General features: G+C 43.6%; 1 protein-coding gene across 1 annotated transcript in view; it reads right to left on the bottom strand.

The window, feature by feature from the left end:
• Window positions 1-5,114, bottom strand: part of CGNL1 (cingulin like 1) — a 99,555-nt gene extending 94,441 nt beyond the window's left edge. The window contains exons 1-3 of the mRNA XM_021694050.2: window positions 3,453-5,114; window positions 2,584-2,692; window positions 701-806 (exon numbers count right to left, since the gene is read on the bottom strand). Of these exons, the coding sequence (XP_021549725.1) occupies window positions 701-806; window positions 2,584-2,692; window positions 3,453-5,022 (1,785 nt within the window). The 5' untranslated portion in view covers window positions 5,023-5,114. The remainder of the gene's footprint in view (window positions 1-700; window positions 807-2,583; window positions 2,693-3,452) is intronic.
• Window positions 5,115-17,537: the final 12,423 nt, after the last annotated feature.

Below are 17,537 nucleotides of genomic sequence, written 5' to 3'. Positions count from 1 at the left end.
AATGAAACAGGCAGTTTTTTTAAAAAAAATTTGGCCCCACTCCACTTCTTCCTTTCTCTTCCACCCATGCTGGTTGGCTTCACCAGTCTCTATTCCTTATTCTCCTGTTCTTATCCTCTTATTTCTTATTCTCTGAAGTTCTAGAGCTTCCTTCGATACCTTGGATATGTTAGGGTTCTCCGACCATGATTCCATTCCGTTCTTCCTATTTTTATTTTCTCTCTCTCTCTCTTTTTAGATTTTATTTATCTGAGAGAGAGAGAGAGAGAAAGAGAGAGAGAACACGAGGGGAGAGAGGGTCAGAGGCAGAAGCAGACTCCCTGCTGAGCAGGGAGCCCAATGCAGGACTCGATCCTGGGACTCCAGGACCAAGACCTGAGCCGAAGGCAGTCGCTTAACCAACTGAGCCACCCAGGCGCCCTTATTTTCTCTTTCTAAAGTTCACCCCCTTTTTGTTTCATCGTGTTATAGGTTATATATTTTTTAAATAAAATCTCTTTAAAAACCTTGCTGAAAAAAAGGCAGGTGCACAATAATATTTACAACATGATCTTCCATCGTAGGTCCTGCTCCCTACTCAGGTAACTTCCCACTTACTGCAATAACCAAATGTATAGGAATGTACTGGCTGAAGAAAGAGCAATTTGTTTGCCACATTCCAAGTTAAACGCCCTCTGCAGAATACAGAACTCCAATTTACTTGATTATTTCCTTGTGTGCTCCCTGCTGCTCGAGACTTTAAAGTCTGGATTTTCTCAAAGACCAGGTTGACTTTCCGTTTAGTTGCGTCATCATTATCGGTGCTTCTGAAAAAGAGGCAGCAGAAAAAACAGTGAGGGGTACAACCATGGGTCTCAAGATACTTTAGGTGCCACAACATACAAACAACAGAGCCATTTAAGAAGATAAACTGCAAGAGGTATGAATTAATTAAGGCTGCAGGCAAAGCCAGTGTGAGAAGAACAGGATGGATGGTGTACTTCTCTTCAAATAAACTGTTCTATGTTAACACTAAATTTGGAATGAGGGGTCCCATTTCCAAGCATGTGAAAGAGATGTACCAACATTCTAAGCCTGGAGAAAACATACAATGAAAATTCAGTAATTTGTTGTTTGACTCAACTGACTTATATTCATTCCAGCAAGGAATTTCTTCTGTGTGTCTCTCTCACACAAAACCACATCCACACACTTTACTTGTAAATCTTACGCTAAGAATGATCTACAGTGACTTTAACTGGTTTTTAGCCTGTGTTTAAAAAAATAAATCGCCCAAGAGGAGACTGTCAATACGCCAGCTCTTTGTCTACACTTTCACAGGTAACGATCAGATAGAGTTTGTTGTGTGTTTGTTTTTTAAAGATTTCATTTATTTACAAGCAAGCGAGAGAGAGTGAGAGAGAGAGCACAGAGGGAAGGGAGAAGCAGACTCCCCACTGAGCAGGGAGCCCGACTCAAGGCTCGATCCCAGGACCCTAAGATCATGACCTGAGGCCAAAGGCAGACGCTTAACCGACTGAGCCACCCAGGCACCCCCAGATAGAGTTTTACTAACTTCGACCACACCTTCTATCACACATACCTGGCAGTTAGGAAAAAAATTTTAAATCAGTTTCCTCAAATAGTCACCTCCTGTTAAAGTCTATTTCACCAGTCTCTCAATACATCATGAGCAAAAAAATACAGCAACAACTAGTTCTTAGCTAGAAGAATCTGCTCGGTTACTCCCCACCCCACCCCCATGCCAAAAAGAGCCCCTCTCTTACATTCTGAACCTATTTTGTCAGCTCTTTAATTGTAAGGTACGATGCAAAAATATGAAGCGTTTTGATACCAATGAGTACTTGCCAAGTGACTTGCAGTCACGTCAGGTTGTAAAGCTTTTTTTCCTTTTTAATCCTTTCTGATGAGACAATGGAAACAGAAAGTGCAAATTCCTGACCTAATATCTAAGCAAGGACTGAAAACCAGATTACTCAAACTCAACCTCCAAGATAAGTATGTGAAAAGCAGTGCTTTTAAATGACTCATACATGCTTTAAAAATCATGGGAGCAGGGGCTCCTGGCCAATGTCAACTCCAGGGAGGGGAAGAAGTGGTTTTATTTAATAAAGGGGTTTTATTTAATAAAGGCTAATAAGGGGACGATTGATTACTACTATATGCATGAAGAACTCAAGGTGGCAGACTCAAGTCAAAACTGAAGAGTAGACATTCTTCCCATCTTTGAACTTCTTTTTAAATAATAAGGAGTCATTTGAAAAATAGGGGCCCGTGGCTGGCCCAGTCGGAAGAGCATGACTCTTGATCTTGAGGTCGTGAGTTCAAGTCCCACATTGGATGCAGAGATTACTTAAAAAAAAATAAATTATATATATAAATTCATTTTCCCCCTGCTCTTCACACCCACGACCCACAACTCAAATACTGTTATGCAAACTTCAGCCATTGACTCCTAAGCCTCAAAGAGTTCGCACAAGGGCAGGAAGGGAGGGGAAAACACAAGGTCTCAGAAAAGGAAATTAAGAGCCCCCCTGCCCCCCGAAAGGACAAGACTTTGCTCCTTTAAGGAAAATCACTAACCCCTCTTTGAGGTAATTGTAAAGTATCTGCTTGGCCGTCTCCTCATTGGTTTGTTGAGTAAGCTCTTGCTGGCCTTTCAACAGATCCGGTGTGGCCTGGAACATAAAGCCTGTTATTAGACCACAGGATGAAGTTTCCAGGAAGAAGGCAAAACCCTGATGCAGAAGCTTCCAAACACATTCCTACTTTCCAAAAACAATTCCTCAGGTAAGGATCCTCATTACAACTGGCTCCACCACTTAGTAGCTCTGTAACCTTGGGCAACTTACTTCACTTTGCCTCACCTCAATTTTCTCACCTGTAAATGGAGATTAATAGTACCTACCTTCATAGGGTTGGGGCAATCCTAGAATCTATAACAAATAGTGCCTGACACTTACCAACCTTATCATCATTTTTACCACTATCATTATTCTTTATTGGTACTACCAAAACACTAAATATACCACTTAAGTAAATTCTGTCACTCTAGGATTCACCTAAATTAAAATTAACCTAATTTCTCAGGCCAGATATTAACCCAGTCACTCAATGTCATGAGAAAAGTCAATATATCTACACAACCTAAGCACTGAACCTCTGTGTGGAAACAAATTCTGCACACCTTCAGATGTCACACACACACAGAGAAATCAAGCATATAGTGTCAGGTCACTTGACAGACAAGACCACAATGGGATTCTAGCTGTACCTGAGTTAACTTGGAAAACCACACAATTGGCAGTAAGTTGAAAACTCTGTAGGGGAAAACTGACACAAATCAAATATGCAGTTAGTGATTCAAGACAGAGGGTCTGCATTCCTGTAGCCTCCTACAGCTAGCATTCCCTGAGCATTACCTCAGGCCCACCTGAGCATTACCTGAGTACCGGAAGTAAATGTCTTCACAGAAATCTTCTTGCCACCGGAGTCAGGCGAAGTTGCTAGCGCCCGATTCTGTAACATCAGTGTCGCAGTGGCTGTTTTGATTTCCTCCTCCTTTTTATTCTGTGCTGGGAGGGAAGATGCGTGCGTGTTTGTACTCTGCCGACCACCTGTGTTTTCTGGAACTTTCCCATCCTTGCTCTGCTGGGGAGGCCTGAGGTGGGCCCCCTGCAGCTTGGCGAAGGCCCGGCCCACGCTCTGTCTCCCCCGGTGCTCCTGAGCAGTTGACCTCTGCGGGCACACCTGCGACGGGCGGAGGAGGTGTTCGCTGGACTTGCCCAGGTTCCGGCTAAATTCGTTTAGGTACTCGGCGTTCCCCTGGAGACCAAAAGGAAAGGCACTATCCACGCTTCTGGACCGCTTCCTGTCTTCCGGGTTGATTCTGTTTCGCTTCCCAGACCTTCCTCTCCTCTGAAGCCCGGGTTTTTGGTCAAACTTTTCAATCAATTGATCCACACCAGGAATTGATCCTGTATCAATATCCCGCCCAGTTCCTGGCAAGAAGGGGATATACCGTCTGTTTTCATGACGATTTACATTGTCGGCATGGATGGCACATTCCTGATCATCAAGTAAAAATCTGTACAAAGAGTTGGCCGAAGTGGGGGTTGCCGATGAGGAAGAGGACCTCCGGGACCGAGCCCCATCCAGCACAGGTCCCGCTGAATCCTGTCGCCGGAAGGGAAGCACATCCGGCCTGGCTTTCTTGGTTTCGGGATGGGTGTGTGGGCTGTGGGCCATCAGGGACCTCCCACTAGGGGAAAGGGCCTCCTCCACCAGCCCCTCCTTGGCGCAGCTCTGAACATTTACGCACACTGAGGTCTGCTTCTTGGGGTCATCGATGACCACAGAGCTGCACAAACGAATGGCCGTCACGCTGGATTTGCCCACATCTTCCAAAGGAGGGCTGGTAGGCTGGGAGCTACCAGGTTTGGGGAAGCAAGTCCAAGCCTTCTTATTGTTGGAACCTTCTTCTGTTAAAGTGTTTAGCCAATTAGTCTCAGGAGGCTGATGATTTTGCAAGTTCAATTCATTCTTTTCAGGGTCGTAGGGCTGCAAAAGCTCTGGATGCCTCTGAAAGTTCAACATGTGGGATGGTTTCACTGGCCCCTCTTTGCATTCTAGAACCCCATTCTTGCCCTCAAAGAGAGAGGATTGTTTCAGGTTTCTTACTGGGCTGGGTTGGGCATAAGGATTTTCTGGGAGCTGCAATTCTTCTGCGCTGCTCTCCTCCAGCACAGACCCATTGCTGGAATGCAGGGGCAGGTTATTTATCATTGGAGATGGAAATGGTGGCCCATTTTCAGGAAAAGATGTGCCTGTCAGACACCGCTCCGTGTTATTCAGGACTATGTAGGGGTGGCCATCAATTCCCTGCACCCGGATACTGACACCATAGGAGCCTGCCTTAGAGTGTTGGGAATTCCTTGATTTTTTGCTATCATCACTTGCGAGTCTCAGATGGACGCCATATTCTTGCTGCACATGTTGATATTCACCGAAATACAGCTCCATGGTTCACTGTTCCCGCTACCAGGGAAAGATGGGGTAAAAAGAGGACATTAGGTTAGAATTACATCTGTTTTTTGTTTTTTTTAAAGATTTTATTTATTTATTTGACAGAGAGAGACACAGCGAAAGAGGGAACACAAGCAGAGGGCGTGGGAGAGGGAGAAGCAGGCTTCCTGCAGAGCACGGAGCCCGATGCGGGGCTCGATCCCAGGACCCTGGGATCATGACCTGAGTCAAAGGCAGACGCTTAACGACTGAGCCACTCAGGTGCCCAGAGAATTACATCTGTTTAAATGAAGATGATGAGGGGAAAGTTCCAAGAAAACACAACACTTTAACCAGCAAGGACACTTCAACCAAATGCTCATCCAAACAGGCCTTTCTGGATGCCCTCCGTGACCATGGTTTTGTCAACACCGGGCTTGAACCGTGGCCTCTGGGGGACGACAGGCATAAGAACCTGACACCTTTGGCATAACCTCCTTATTCTGTTTCTAGCTGACGGGCCATTCTGGTTGCTTTTTTTTTTTCCTTAGTTGGTTTCCTCACAACTTATGCTATTTATTTTTAACCAATAGGATGTTCCAGTTACTAGAATTTGAGAACAAGGTACTTTTCCATGAAACGATTAAGACCGAAGGCACTCTGATGTTCACCATTTTCTCTTTTCTCCTGTACTACTGATCTTCCTGTTGGAATAGCACTTTCAACCTTTTTTATGCACAATCTTGCTTTGAAATCTTTCTATTTATTTGTATATGATGTGCAGAACATTGTTTTATTTTGTTCCTGAGACTGCCAATGAGAGCAAATGATTAAAAATAATTTTTCATCATTTTTTTCTTACCAAAAAGGTTCCAGTAACACATGGATCTGAAAAATGTTACAAAAAACTAAAGAATTGGGGCCCCTTATTTTGGGATGTGTCCGAATGCCAAGAATCAGTGCCATCACCTTTCTGGGGCATGGCCACCGTTGTCAGAGACAGAACACAGATCACCAGGCAGGACGCCCAACCCACCCCACACTCTGAGGCCTCCCACCAGAAATTCACTTCCACCCCCTCTAGAGAACCCCAACAGCAAAGAAGCCCCAGGAAGAGCAGTAACAAGTGGTCACACATAACAGCTGTCTCATTTCTTTCACTGCTAGGGGCCTTTTTCAGTTTTCATTCTATTCTGGAGTCAGTGCACATTTTCCAAGAAAATCATCTATCTGATCCACATTTTCAAGTTTATTTGCATAGAGTTTTACAAAATGTACATCATTTCATCTCCTTTATAATTTCTCATTATCCAGTTGTGTTTATTTGTGCTTCTTCACCTAATTCTTGACTGAGCAAGTAAAATGTGTATCTATATATATTTTTTAAAAATAACTGTTCTCCTAAAGAGTAGCTCAAGATTTCGCAATCATTTCTCTTTTTTAATTTTCTTATTGAGTTCTAGCTTGATCTTTATTATTTCCTTCTGCTCTCCTTTGTTTTGTTGTTCAGTATCCAATTTCTTGACTTGCATGCTTCATTTGTTTTTTATTCTTTTTTTTTTTTAAGATTTTATTTATTTATTTGAGAGAGAGAGAGCATGAGAGGGGGAAGGGTCAGAGGGAGAAGCAGACTCCCTGCTGAGCAAGGAGCCTGATGTGGGACTTGATCCCGGGACTCCAGGATCAAGACCTGAGCTGAAGGCAGTTGCTTAACCAACTGAGCCACCCAGGCACCCTATTTTTATTCTTTAATTACATCCCATGAGTTGTGATATCTGACTGTCAGTTAGGAACTGTGTTGGCTCCTACTAACAAAGAGACCCAAAATAGCAACTTTAGAGTTAGGATTTTTTTTTTCCCCCAGAGGCAGGAAGTCCAAGGCCAGAATGGATGGCAGTATATTTCTGAGGAATACCTCTTTTATCTTTCCACTCATCTACTTTTAGCATGTATTAGTCACCCTAGGATTACCAAATGGTTAACCCAGCATCACATATGCCAAAGGTTTAGTAGGTCAGCTGAGTCAACCTTTTTAAGGAGCTTTCCTGAAAGTCCCACCCACCACTATTATTTTACATCTATCTCATTGGTGAGAACTTAATCATATGGCCACCCCCATCTACAAGGACGGATTGAGAAACAGGAATGTTTAGCTGGTCATTGACACTCTCAACAAAATCAATGTCCTGTTAACGCTGGGAAGGCAGCCAGTAATTTCTACCACAGTAATGTTTCTATCATGATTTCCTACATAGTCTCAATCTATGGATTTGATATTTGCTTTGACCCATGAGTTGTTTTCGAGAAAGTCTTTTCATATCCAGTATGTTTGCTGTTGTGTTGTTTTGGCTGGGAGGGTCCTTATTTCTGTATGTTGTGGATTTCTACATGTACTGTAGTCAAAAAATTAAGTTTCTATTATTCCTTCCTTTTAAAATGTATTGAGGTTTCCTTTGTGGGCAAATGTATGGATAATTTTTGTCAACATTTAAAGGGTAATGGGCGTAGTCTCTTTTTTAAGGCATGGCATTCAAAATATATCCATACGACTTTACCAATTTATTTATTCAGCTATAGTGCATCCTGACGTATTTTGTCTTTCCAATTTGTCTTGGGTCTGCCTGGTGACATCTGTCTCCGACCAGCCTAGTGTTGTCACTTCTGCTTGGTGATTATTCTTCTAAATGTAGAACATGTTAGACGTCATCACCCCCAATTTCACAAACGGGAACAACTTAGAGAAGGACATTCATCTGCAAATCCATTATTAACTCACCAACCCCAATGATTTCATGATGCCTACTTGTATTTTCAGATGTATCCTAACAGTATTAGGCAATTTCATTTTTAATCGAAGTAAAACAAGATATAAGGAAAACGTGGACTCTCCAGCTTCCCTTCTCCACCCAATTGCAAATTTTAGCTATTTCTCTGATACTCACCTCCATGGTGCCCAGTAACATGCCTAGCTGCAACTGCCTAACTTACCAGTTTTACATATGGGAGATGACACACCATACATGCAAATTTCTCCTTCTGTTAGCTTCTCAATAATATTATCTATATTATGATTATACGTTATTTATATATTATTTTGATATATATTGTTATGACTATTTAAATATTTATTCATTAAAGAGCCGAACTGTAGACTCTGGCCATCTTTCCTTATAAAACTTTAACTTTTCTAGGGTTAATATCTGATTGCTATTCTCACTTGTCTTCTTTCTGATACACCTACCTATCCTTAAATCCTTTCGTCAGCGACATCCCATGTTAGATGCTGACCAAGCACTAATTTCAAAATAACCAAACTATCAGATAACGTGGTGATCTTTTCTCCTGGTGCCCTCCCTTCTGCAGCCTTCCATCCTCCCGCCTTATATTAGGGTCTGGTTGCTCTCTCCCTTGCATATTGTTTCCTAGGTTTCCTCTTTCTTAGTTTACCCAATTGGTCTGAGGGAGCTCACCTCCAGTAGCTTTTTTTTCTTTTTAAGATTTTATTTATTTATTTGACAGAGAGAGAGAGAGAGAGCAAGCACAAGCAGGGGGAGCGGGAGAGGGAGAAGCAGGCTCCCCACCGAGCACACAGCCCTATGTGGGACTCAATTCCAGGACCTGAGCCAAAGGCAGATGCTTAACTGACTGAGTCACCCAGGTGCCCTCCGGTAGCTTTTTAAGAGGTCCAAGGGAGTAAACTTTTTGAGTCCTTGTGTTTTGAAAAATGTCTTTATTCTATGCTTACTTTGGATTGATAGTCTAGCTGGATTTAGAATCCAGGTTAGAAATAATTTTCCCTCTGATTTTTTCTTTTTTAATTTTTTTTCCCCCAAAGATTTTATTTATTCATTTGACAGAGAGAGATACAGCGAGAGAGGGAACACAAGCAGGGGGAGTGGGAGAGGGAGAAGCAGGCTTCCCACGGAGCAGGGAGCCCGATGCGGGGCTCGATCCCAGGACCCTGGGACCATGACCTGAGCAGAAGGCAGACGCTTAATGACTGAGCCACCCAGGTGCCCCTCCCTCTGATTTTTTAAAGTATTACTCCATTACCTTGTAGCTTCCAGGGATGCCGTTAAGAAATCTTCTATTAAGACACCCTTTCCTCTGTGTGTGTCCTGTGTACTTTTCTCTGACAGTTTTTAGGACCTTTTCTTTGTCCCTACTGTGGCTGAAATTTCACCATGATGTATCTGAGTGAGGGTTTTATAAAACATGGGCACTTAATATACTTCTTCAATTTGGAAATTCATGTCATTAGTTCCATGAAATGTTTTGGTATTATTTCTGTGATAATGTTCAAAGAACCATTTTATTTTGGTTTTGGTTTTTGCATCTAAGATATTAGTAATGTTGCATCTTTTAGACTGAGTTTCAATTTTTTGGATTTTTTTCCTCATCTACTTTTCAACTCTGTCCTTTTCGTTTTACTTTTTGAGAGCTACATCCTCAACTTCTTTTAAAACTCAAGTATTTAATTTGTAATCCCCATTATCTCCTTCTTGTTCTCTAATTGGTCCTGTTTCATAAATGCTATTCTCATTTTAGACATGAAATAGCTTCTCTCTCTCTCTCTGAAGATACTGACTATAATTTTCAAAAGAAAATGTTTTTTTCTGCTTTCTGCAGTATCTCCATCTTCTGTAAGGTATCTCTTTGCTGGTTTGTTTTGGTCCTTTCTTTCCTGTTGAAGCCCTTCCTAAGAGGACTCAGATCCTTGGCTGCCTGATCCTATTTAACAGTAAAGTACTAAAAGCAGATTGGAGCCTCTGCAAGTGGGAAGAGGAGTTATTAGCTGACGAGCTTCAAGGAATGGGGGTGTACCAAGATTTCCAATGAGGGACATGCACATTTCAGTATCTGGGGCATTTTTTTCTGGATTGGTTTGATTTCTCAAGGAAAGAATCTTCCAATCCATTGCTGGGGCTGCACAAGCCTGGCTGCTGGCATTATGGGACAGGGCAGGGGAAGGGCATGGAGGTCCCAGCTCTCATTCAATCCCCCTGTTTTCAGCCATCCATACCTCCTTCCAAGATACTCCAGTTCAATTTCTCCAGGGAACAGACCTCCAGTCTGCTGATTGACCTCCTCCAGTGGGGAGGGGAGCAGACACAGATGGGTGTCTAGATACCAGGGTGTAGAGAGGGCCCTGGAGGGCTAGCTGTTCAAGGCACTCACATAATTCCCTAGGTTTCAGGCCCTCATCCCCGCCTCCTACGGCAACCAACTGATGCCTTCCATCTCTGAGCCTCCCAGCAGCTCTGCAGGGAAGTCACCTCGTTTCTCCACCACCACCAGTTCAATGGTCTCTCTTCCATTTGTGAGCAAGCTCTCCTCCACGAGGTCTGACATTCTTTGTCTTTGTAGCTTGAAACATTTTTGCGCCTTTACTATCTTTTCAGTGGGATTTTGAAAAGGGATAACTCCCCTGCTTGTAAACTGATCTAGCTTGACAAGGCTAATAATATTTATAAAATACTTCAGTACTAGACCAAGAACAGCAAGCGTGTCTTAGACCGAGGAAGCAATGCACAGAGGCCAAGACCAGAATGCCTGGGTGTGTCCCAATCCACACTGGCTTGTGTTATTCTGGATCTCTAGAAGTGTTTGCACTCATTAAAGTTTATAACAAATACTTTTTTAACAGAAGAGTTTCTGAACAAACAAATGTGTTCACTGCAATGCTTTGTTTATGATATTTGCTAAATGGGGTCACATTTTACTCACCAATAATCTCTTCTGCGCTGACTCTGAGTTTTCTATGAAAATATTTCTCCTTAATATTTATTAATAAAATTCTTTTCTAGGGTTTTACAGCCCTTTTCATTAGCTGCTGCTACTATAGTCAACACTAATTACATTTCAATCTTTGAATAAGGCCACCTCGGTTTATTATAGTCTTAGCTCCCTGTTAGCAAATTAATCCGCATATTTGAATTTCATGAAATGTCCACAATACACATTTCCTTGACAACAAACCTCAATCCAGTATTTTTGCAGAATGACATTTCTCAGCTGGGCACTGGTGTTTTAAACAAATGTGGATTTCCTTCCCAATCACAGTGTAAACACTGAATTAATGAATGAATTTAAGGACAGCTGTTCATTTTCAGACACCAGGCCACACCACCATCCTTAATACACTCCACAGAACACACTTGCTCAGTTGGGGACTAAGCCCAACCAAGAACTTACATAATTTGGCAATAAGTGCAGACCAATTGCCAGGATGTAACGTTGCGGCACTTGGGAAATAAAAGTGGTGTTTTGGAGTGGAAATAATGCTTTTGGAAAAGACTACTAAATGATGATAATTGCTCTAGTTAGCGAGATCAATGAGCGTGTTTCTGAGTAAGAACAAAGAGCTTAGCACTTGAAAGAACGATGAACATATGCCAGACAGAAACAGTTCCTCTCTCTGGGACATCACATGTTATGAGCTGGGCACAGAGATTAGTCACAATGCTGGGCCACACATCCCCACCTCATCACTCTAATTCCCTGTGGCACCCCTAAGACCTGGAAGCCTATGCACCAGCCCCTCCAAAGGCCCTGCCAACTACCGTGGAAACAGAGTCAGGCATTCGGAAACGTCTCCGCCATGGCTTGCCCTCCCTCCTGAGGCTAACAGTCCCCACGAGCCAGGCCAGGCTGGCCCAATCACCCAGCAAGGCACCTGGCATGGGAGAGGGATTCTGTGTATGTTTGCTTGGAATAAGTAACTCCTGTTTTATCGTACAAGTCATTTAAAAGAGCATCTAAAACAGGGGTAGGGAGCTAATGAGCCTCCTCAGAGGTCTTGAGCTTCATTCCAGGAAATAAGAAGTGAGTCCCAAACTAAAAAGTCATTTCCCCTGAATGGCTGTCCCGCTCAGAGGGAAGCTACTACCAGTCTGATGATACACAAACCAACACTTCTAAAGAGTGGACAAAATGTTCACTCCTAAGACTTGCTTGTAGGACAGGTGGGAAGACTGAATTTTGGGGGTAATATCCGTAGTAGAACTTCAACTAGATGAAAGTGAAAAATCAGAGTGTGAAAAGCCAAAGAGTAGCAAAATGCATACTGGTTTTTAAATGTGCATATTCCCAAACATGACAGAGACAGGCAGTCTTACCTAAACTAAGCTTTACATTCTTTCTTTTCTTCCTTCCTGTCTACCTATCAGTTCTGTGGTGCCAACATAGGAAACTGAACAAACTTTTAAGATTTCAAAGGAAATGTCTTCACATAGTCAAGCCTTGGGAACTCCCTGGGAAAACAATTCCAAAACTAAGCTCTGAGGTTAGAAAATGACAGCAGAGCTTGCTGGCTAACCTACACAGTTCAGTACGGTTTGAGTAAGATGAGAATGACAACCAGCATCTTAAATGACAATGACGACCAAAAGTTTTCCATTTGGGGGCAAAAAATTAAATTTTTAATATTGAGTGCTGCGTCTTCCCCCTAAACCCACCCACCTCACACAAAAAGTAAAATGGATAAACAGAAGGGGGAGGAAAAAGCCTGTAGAAAGTCTCCTTTTATGCAAAGGATGGATGCTTTGGAGAATCAACCAGGAGTCTAAGGATCTAGGACTAACCAATCTGACCACACTCAGACTGGAGCACAGATGCCAAGCTGGCTTTCCAGGGGCCCCCACGTCTCCTCTGGAAGTCTGCCATGGATGATCCCCATGGATGGTCCCACTACATCCGTCTCTGTTCCATTTTTGTCCATTTTGATCCCACTCCTCTTGCCTTACCTGGTTAGCATGTGTGTTACCAATAAATTTATAATGTTCTTTTCTTCCTAGCTTTTTTTTTAAGATTTCATTTATTTATTTATTTATTTATTTATTTATTTATTTGACAGACAGTGAGCACAAGCAGGGGAGCAGCAGAGGGAGAGGGAGAAGCAGGCTCCCCGCAGAGCAGGGAGCCCGATGCGGGGCTCGATCCCAGGACCCTGGGATCATGACCTGAGCCGAAGGCAGCCGCTTAACCGACTGAGCCACCCAGGCGCCCCTTTTCTTCCCAACTTTAATTCTAAAATTCGGCGACTGACATTTTATATTCTACATGGTCTCTGAAAAAAAATACAGAATTCATGTCCAAACAATGTTGAAGATATATTATTCATCCTTTTTCACCTCTTGACCCTGAAACGATTTCTAAAAAGTTCTCCCACCAATGCAGGGCTAAGAGATGGAAGTCTGCGATTGTGAGGACAAGTAATGGAGGCCAGCACCCAGGTGCAGGGGTGGGGAATGTGTCTGATATTCAACTCAAGTCAAATCCTGGCTCTGGACAGTTTCTTTAACATCTCTGAGTGTTTCCCTCTCTCTGAAGTCAGATTACTGATGATTACTGCATAAGGTAATTGAGAATTTAAATCATAAATTGCAGGCTAAAGGAGATAACAATAGTAAGTGAAAAAAATTTAATATGGCGCTTATGGCCACAAGAAAGCTAACTTCTTGGGGCACCTGGATGGCTCAATCGGTTAAGCATCTGACTCTTGATTTTAGCTCAGGTCACGATCTCAGGGTTGTGAGATGGAGCCCCGTGTTGGGCTCCACGCCAAGATTTTCTTTCCCTCCTCTCTCTCCCTCTCCCTCTGCCCCTCCTCCCACTCTCTGTCTAAAAATAAATAAATAAAGAATTTAAATTAAAAATAAAAAAAAAGAAAGTTAACTTTGATCATAAGGTGTTTTTAAATATGAGGCAGAGGCTAAAAACCCCACTGGTTAACCAAACAGCATTAACCACCAACATCCTGAAATAATTAACTAATTAAAAACCCAGACAACAGCTGAGAATCTAAAGTACAGTGCTGTGTCCTTAGTGGAAATTCAGTAAATAAATGCTGTGAGAATAAATGAATGTCTTTATGTTGCCAGGCACACGGAAAAGACCTTAACCCGAGAGATCCATGACATTTGTCCTGTAGTTTCCTATATGGAGCGTAAGCCCCAAACACATAAACACAAGGTTATCTACCACTGCCTTTTTTCTATAAGCCAAAATCTAGCCTCAAAATCCTCCTCAACACCACACTCCCATAGTCACTGACAATCTGTATAGACATAAAATAAAACCTACTTGCCATTCCTGACACATGATACTTACCTAAAACTATCTACACTGACTGAAGCCAAGAAATTAACCTCCTAAAACCTAGGGGAGTCTTCTTACATTTCCGGAGAAATTTCTCCAGTCTTGTCACTACCTCGTAGGCAACTCTAAACACTGGGATGCTCCTCAAACTCCATACCTTATGCTCACATTCATCTTACTGCCATTAAAACATTCTACCAGGCCACCAAGAGGAAGGGAACCCTTATACCCAGCAAGAGAAGCTTCGATCCTCACCCTGTTATTACAACCTCGACTTTCAACATTTTCTTGCTCCAGGAAAAAACGATCTCCCTTCAGCTACAAAAACCCTGTTCCTTCTTCAGGCTCAGCACCTGCCTGCTCTGGATTTCAGGACAGTCTGCCTTACGCAGCTCCACGCAGGATCTCCGGCAGTGGTTGTTCTATTGATGGGTTTTGTCCCAACAACTGCATTTTAAGTTTTTCAAATGTGGTTGCGCCGTGCCATGGCATGTGCAGGAGGCTTTCTTTGTACCATCTGGTCTGCTCAGAGCCTCGCAGCCCCTAACTTCTCCCTTTTAGAGATGTGTCAATGCTTGATGGGCCAGTGGTTTCCCCCAACGTCTCACCTGGCTTGGGGGCAGCGATGGATTCAGGCCCAGACCTTCTGTCCCAAAGACCTGAGCTCTTTCTTGTGCGGGGACCACGTTTTCCTTTTTCTGCCTCCCACAGCATCTGGTACAATCACACTGTGTGGTCATCGCATGGCTGTGGAAAACGCGCCCCTACGTCCCACTGCACTGGCATCCAGCAAGCCAGCCTCTGGACTGTCAGGTGTCAGGAGCAGTGTTAGTCTCCAAGGAGGCCTTCCTCCCGCACCCAGGACAGTGTCTTGCACATAGCAGGTACCCAATGAATAAATGAATGAACTAATTAATAAAGTATGCACAATGCATGTAGCCTTTTAAAATCTGAACAACTTTCACGCATGCCCCTACCTCCAGCTGTTAAGTATGTCACTGCTGTGTTTTTTTAAAAAGATTTTATTTATTCATTTGAGAGAGAGGGAGAGAGTGCACATGAGCGGGGAGCAGGGGTAGCGGAGGAAGAGGGAGAGGGAGAAGCAGACCCCCTGCAGAGCAGGGAGCCTGACTCCGGGCTCAATCCCAAGACCCTGAGCTCACGATCATGACCCGAGCTGAAGGCAGACGCTTAACCGACCGAGCCACCCAGGTGCTCCTGTGTCACTGTTCTAAACACTAGAACCTGATCATCAGATCACTGTGGCTTTTTTCCCCACCCCAGCAGCCATGTTTATAAGATGTGCATACTTCGGGCGCCTGGGTGGCTCAGTTGGTTAAGCAACTGCCTTCGGCTCAGGTCATGATCCTGGAGTCCCGGGATCGAGTCCCACATCAGGCTCCTGGCTCGGCGGGAAGCCTGCTTCTCCCTCTCCCACTCCCCCTGCTTGTGTTCCCTCTCTCTCTGTCTCTCTCTCTCTGTCAAATAAATAAATAAATAAAATCTAAAAAAAAAATAAGATGTGCATACTTCAAAAGTAGAAAATAGGCCCTGGGTTATCAAGCATCTCCTCAGGGAGGTAAAAGGGACACTGGAATTCCAACAATGCCCGCTGTAACAAGCCTGATTCCCAGAACCTCCTCAAACACGACGTCTGCAAAGTGAATTCCAAAGCTAAACATTCTCCCCTGGGATATGTGTTATGCCTTCTGCAAAGTATCTCTTCTTGGTCACTCAAAGTAAGATTAACCAGGGCAATCTGTCCAACTTTGTCCTCACCAGGGAAAAGATGGCAGGAGTCGGCATCCTGAGCAAACCTCGCCAAATGACTGCAAAACCCAGAGGCACCCAGGAAGGGTCCGTGGCATGCAGTCTCCCCACCCCCCTGCAGCCATCAATTCAAAAACCAACCAAGTGCCCTAGATGCACCCCTCAGTTGTTTGCACAGGACCCAGAAAGACAAGGCTATAAATGACAGGCACCTGGATTTGCCCACAGAAGCTTACTGAGTCCCACACTGCTAAAAACAAACAGAAGATAACACTGGGTAGCCACCCAAAAATCTTACAATATAAAATTAAAGTAAACCTAAAGTAGAAACCTAGCAGATTCCCACATGTGTAAATACAGGTTGTCTGTCATTCATTCAGTTATCACCCCCAGCGTCTGATGGCACCACAACTCCGATAAACTCTGGGCGGGTGGCAGGGGAAAGGGGACTATCCCAGGGCCCAAAGTCATGCCCAACATGCTGCATCTTGCTCTCACCGGTTACTTAGGTAACTGGAGAACGGAAAGTTCTTTTAGATAATCTGAGCATTTCTGAAGTCCTCTCTACCCTTCTTCCTGAAGCATTCCCACCCCACCTCCATCTCCACCTTCTGCTCTTCGCCTTCTGCCCCAGTCTCCCCGGCTGCACAGCTCCACAGGGCTGAGCCCGTTAGCACAAGAGCCTCAAATTATATTTGGAAGTTGCTACGGTCTGAATGTTTGTGTCTCCAACCCCTTTCCAAATTCATGCTGCATTCATAACTGCCAAAGATGCTGGTATTAGGAGGTGGGGCCTCTGGGAGGTGCTTAGGTCATTGAGGGTGGAGCCCTCATAAATGAGATTAGTGTTCTTTTAAGAGAGACCCCAGAGAGTCTCCTAGCCCCTTCCACCTTGTGAGGACACAGCAAGAAGGCACCAGCTATGAACCAGGAAGAGGGCCCTCACCAGAACGCCACATGCTGGCGCCTTGATCTTGGACTTCCAAAACTGTGAGAAATCCCCTTCTGTGGTTTAGAAACAACCCAGTCTCTGGTATTTTGTTAGAGCAGCCCAAAGGGATGAGACAGAAATGTACAGGATATAAACAAACGCATATATTCAAATGAAATGTGTGGGGAAGTACCCCTCACAGCTCCTTTCAAAGCAAAGAATCTGTCTCCTCTTGGGTCTCAGGTCCCAAGTGCAGAATCACCTCCTCTCCAGTCTCGAGGGGCCAGAAGCACCTGGGGCAAAAGTCAGAACTGGGAGCTCCTACCTGCACACCTTCGTAACCCCAGCCTGGTACCATCAACTCCAATGTCTTTGTTTTGTGCAGAAATATGGAAATATCATTACTTTATGCAGATGTCTCGGGTACAGAAGTTTCACAGTTCAGGATGCTCTTCAATAATTAGAAATTGAAGCAGTAACCAGAAACAGAAGGTTCAATTATGTAAATAAACAAAAGTAGTACCTACTTTATCCTTTTGGGGTTTGTCAGTACATTCTTAGGTATTCATAGGAATATGGATATTTTTAAAATTTCACTCTCTTGAAAGCATGCTAAAAGAGCCCATTCAGAGCCACGCTATCTTCATTGTGTTAAAAATAGCTTTTCACCAGCAGTTTGAGATGTTAAAACCTATTCCTAGGGGTCCCTATTTTAGTCTTTCACAAGCTTGTA

This window comes from Neomonachus schauinslandi, chromosome 9 (genome assembly GCF_002201575.2).
Source record: "Neomonachus schauinslandi chromosome 9, ASM220157v2, whole genome shotgun sequence".
Lineage (NCBI taxonomy): Eukaryota > Metazoa > Chordata > Mammalia > Carnivora > Phocidae > Neomonachus > Neomonachus schauinslandi.
This window is presented reverse-complemented; position numbering and strand designations above follow the sequence as displayed.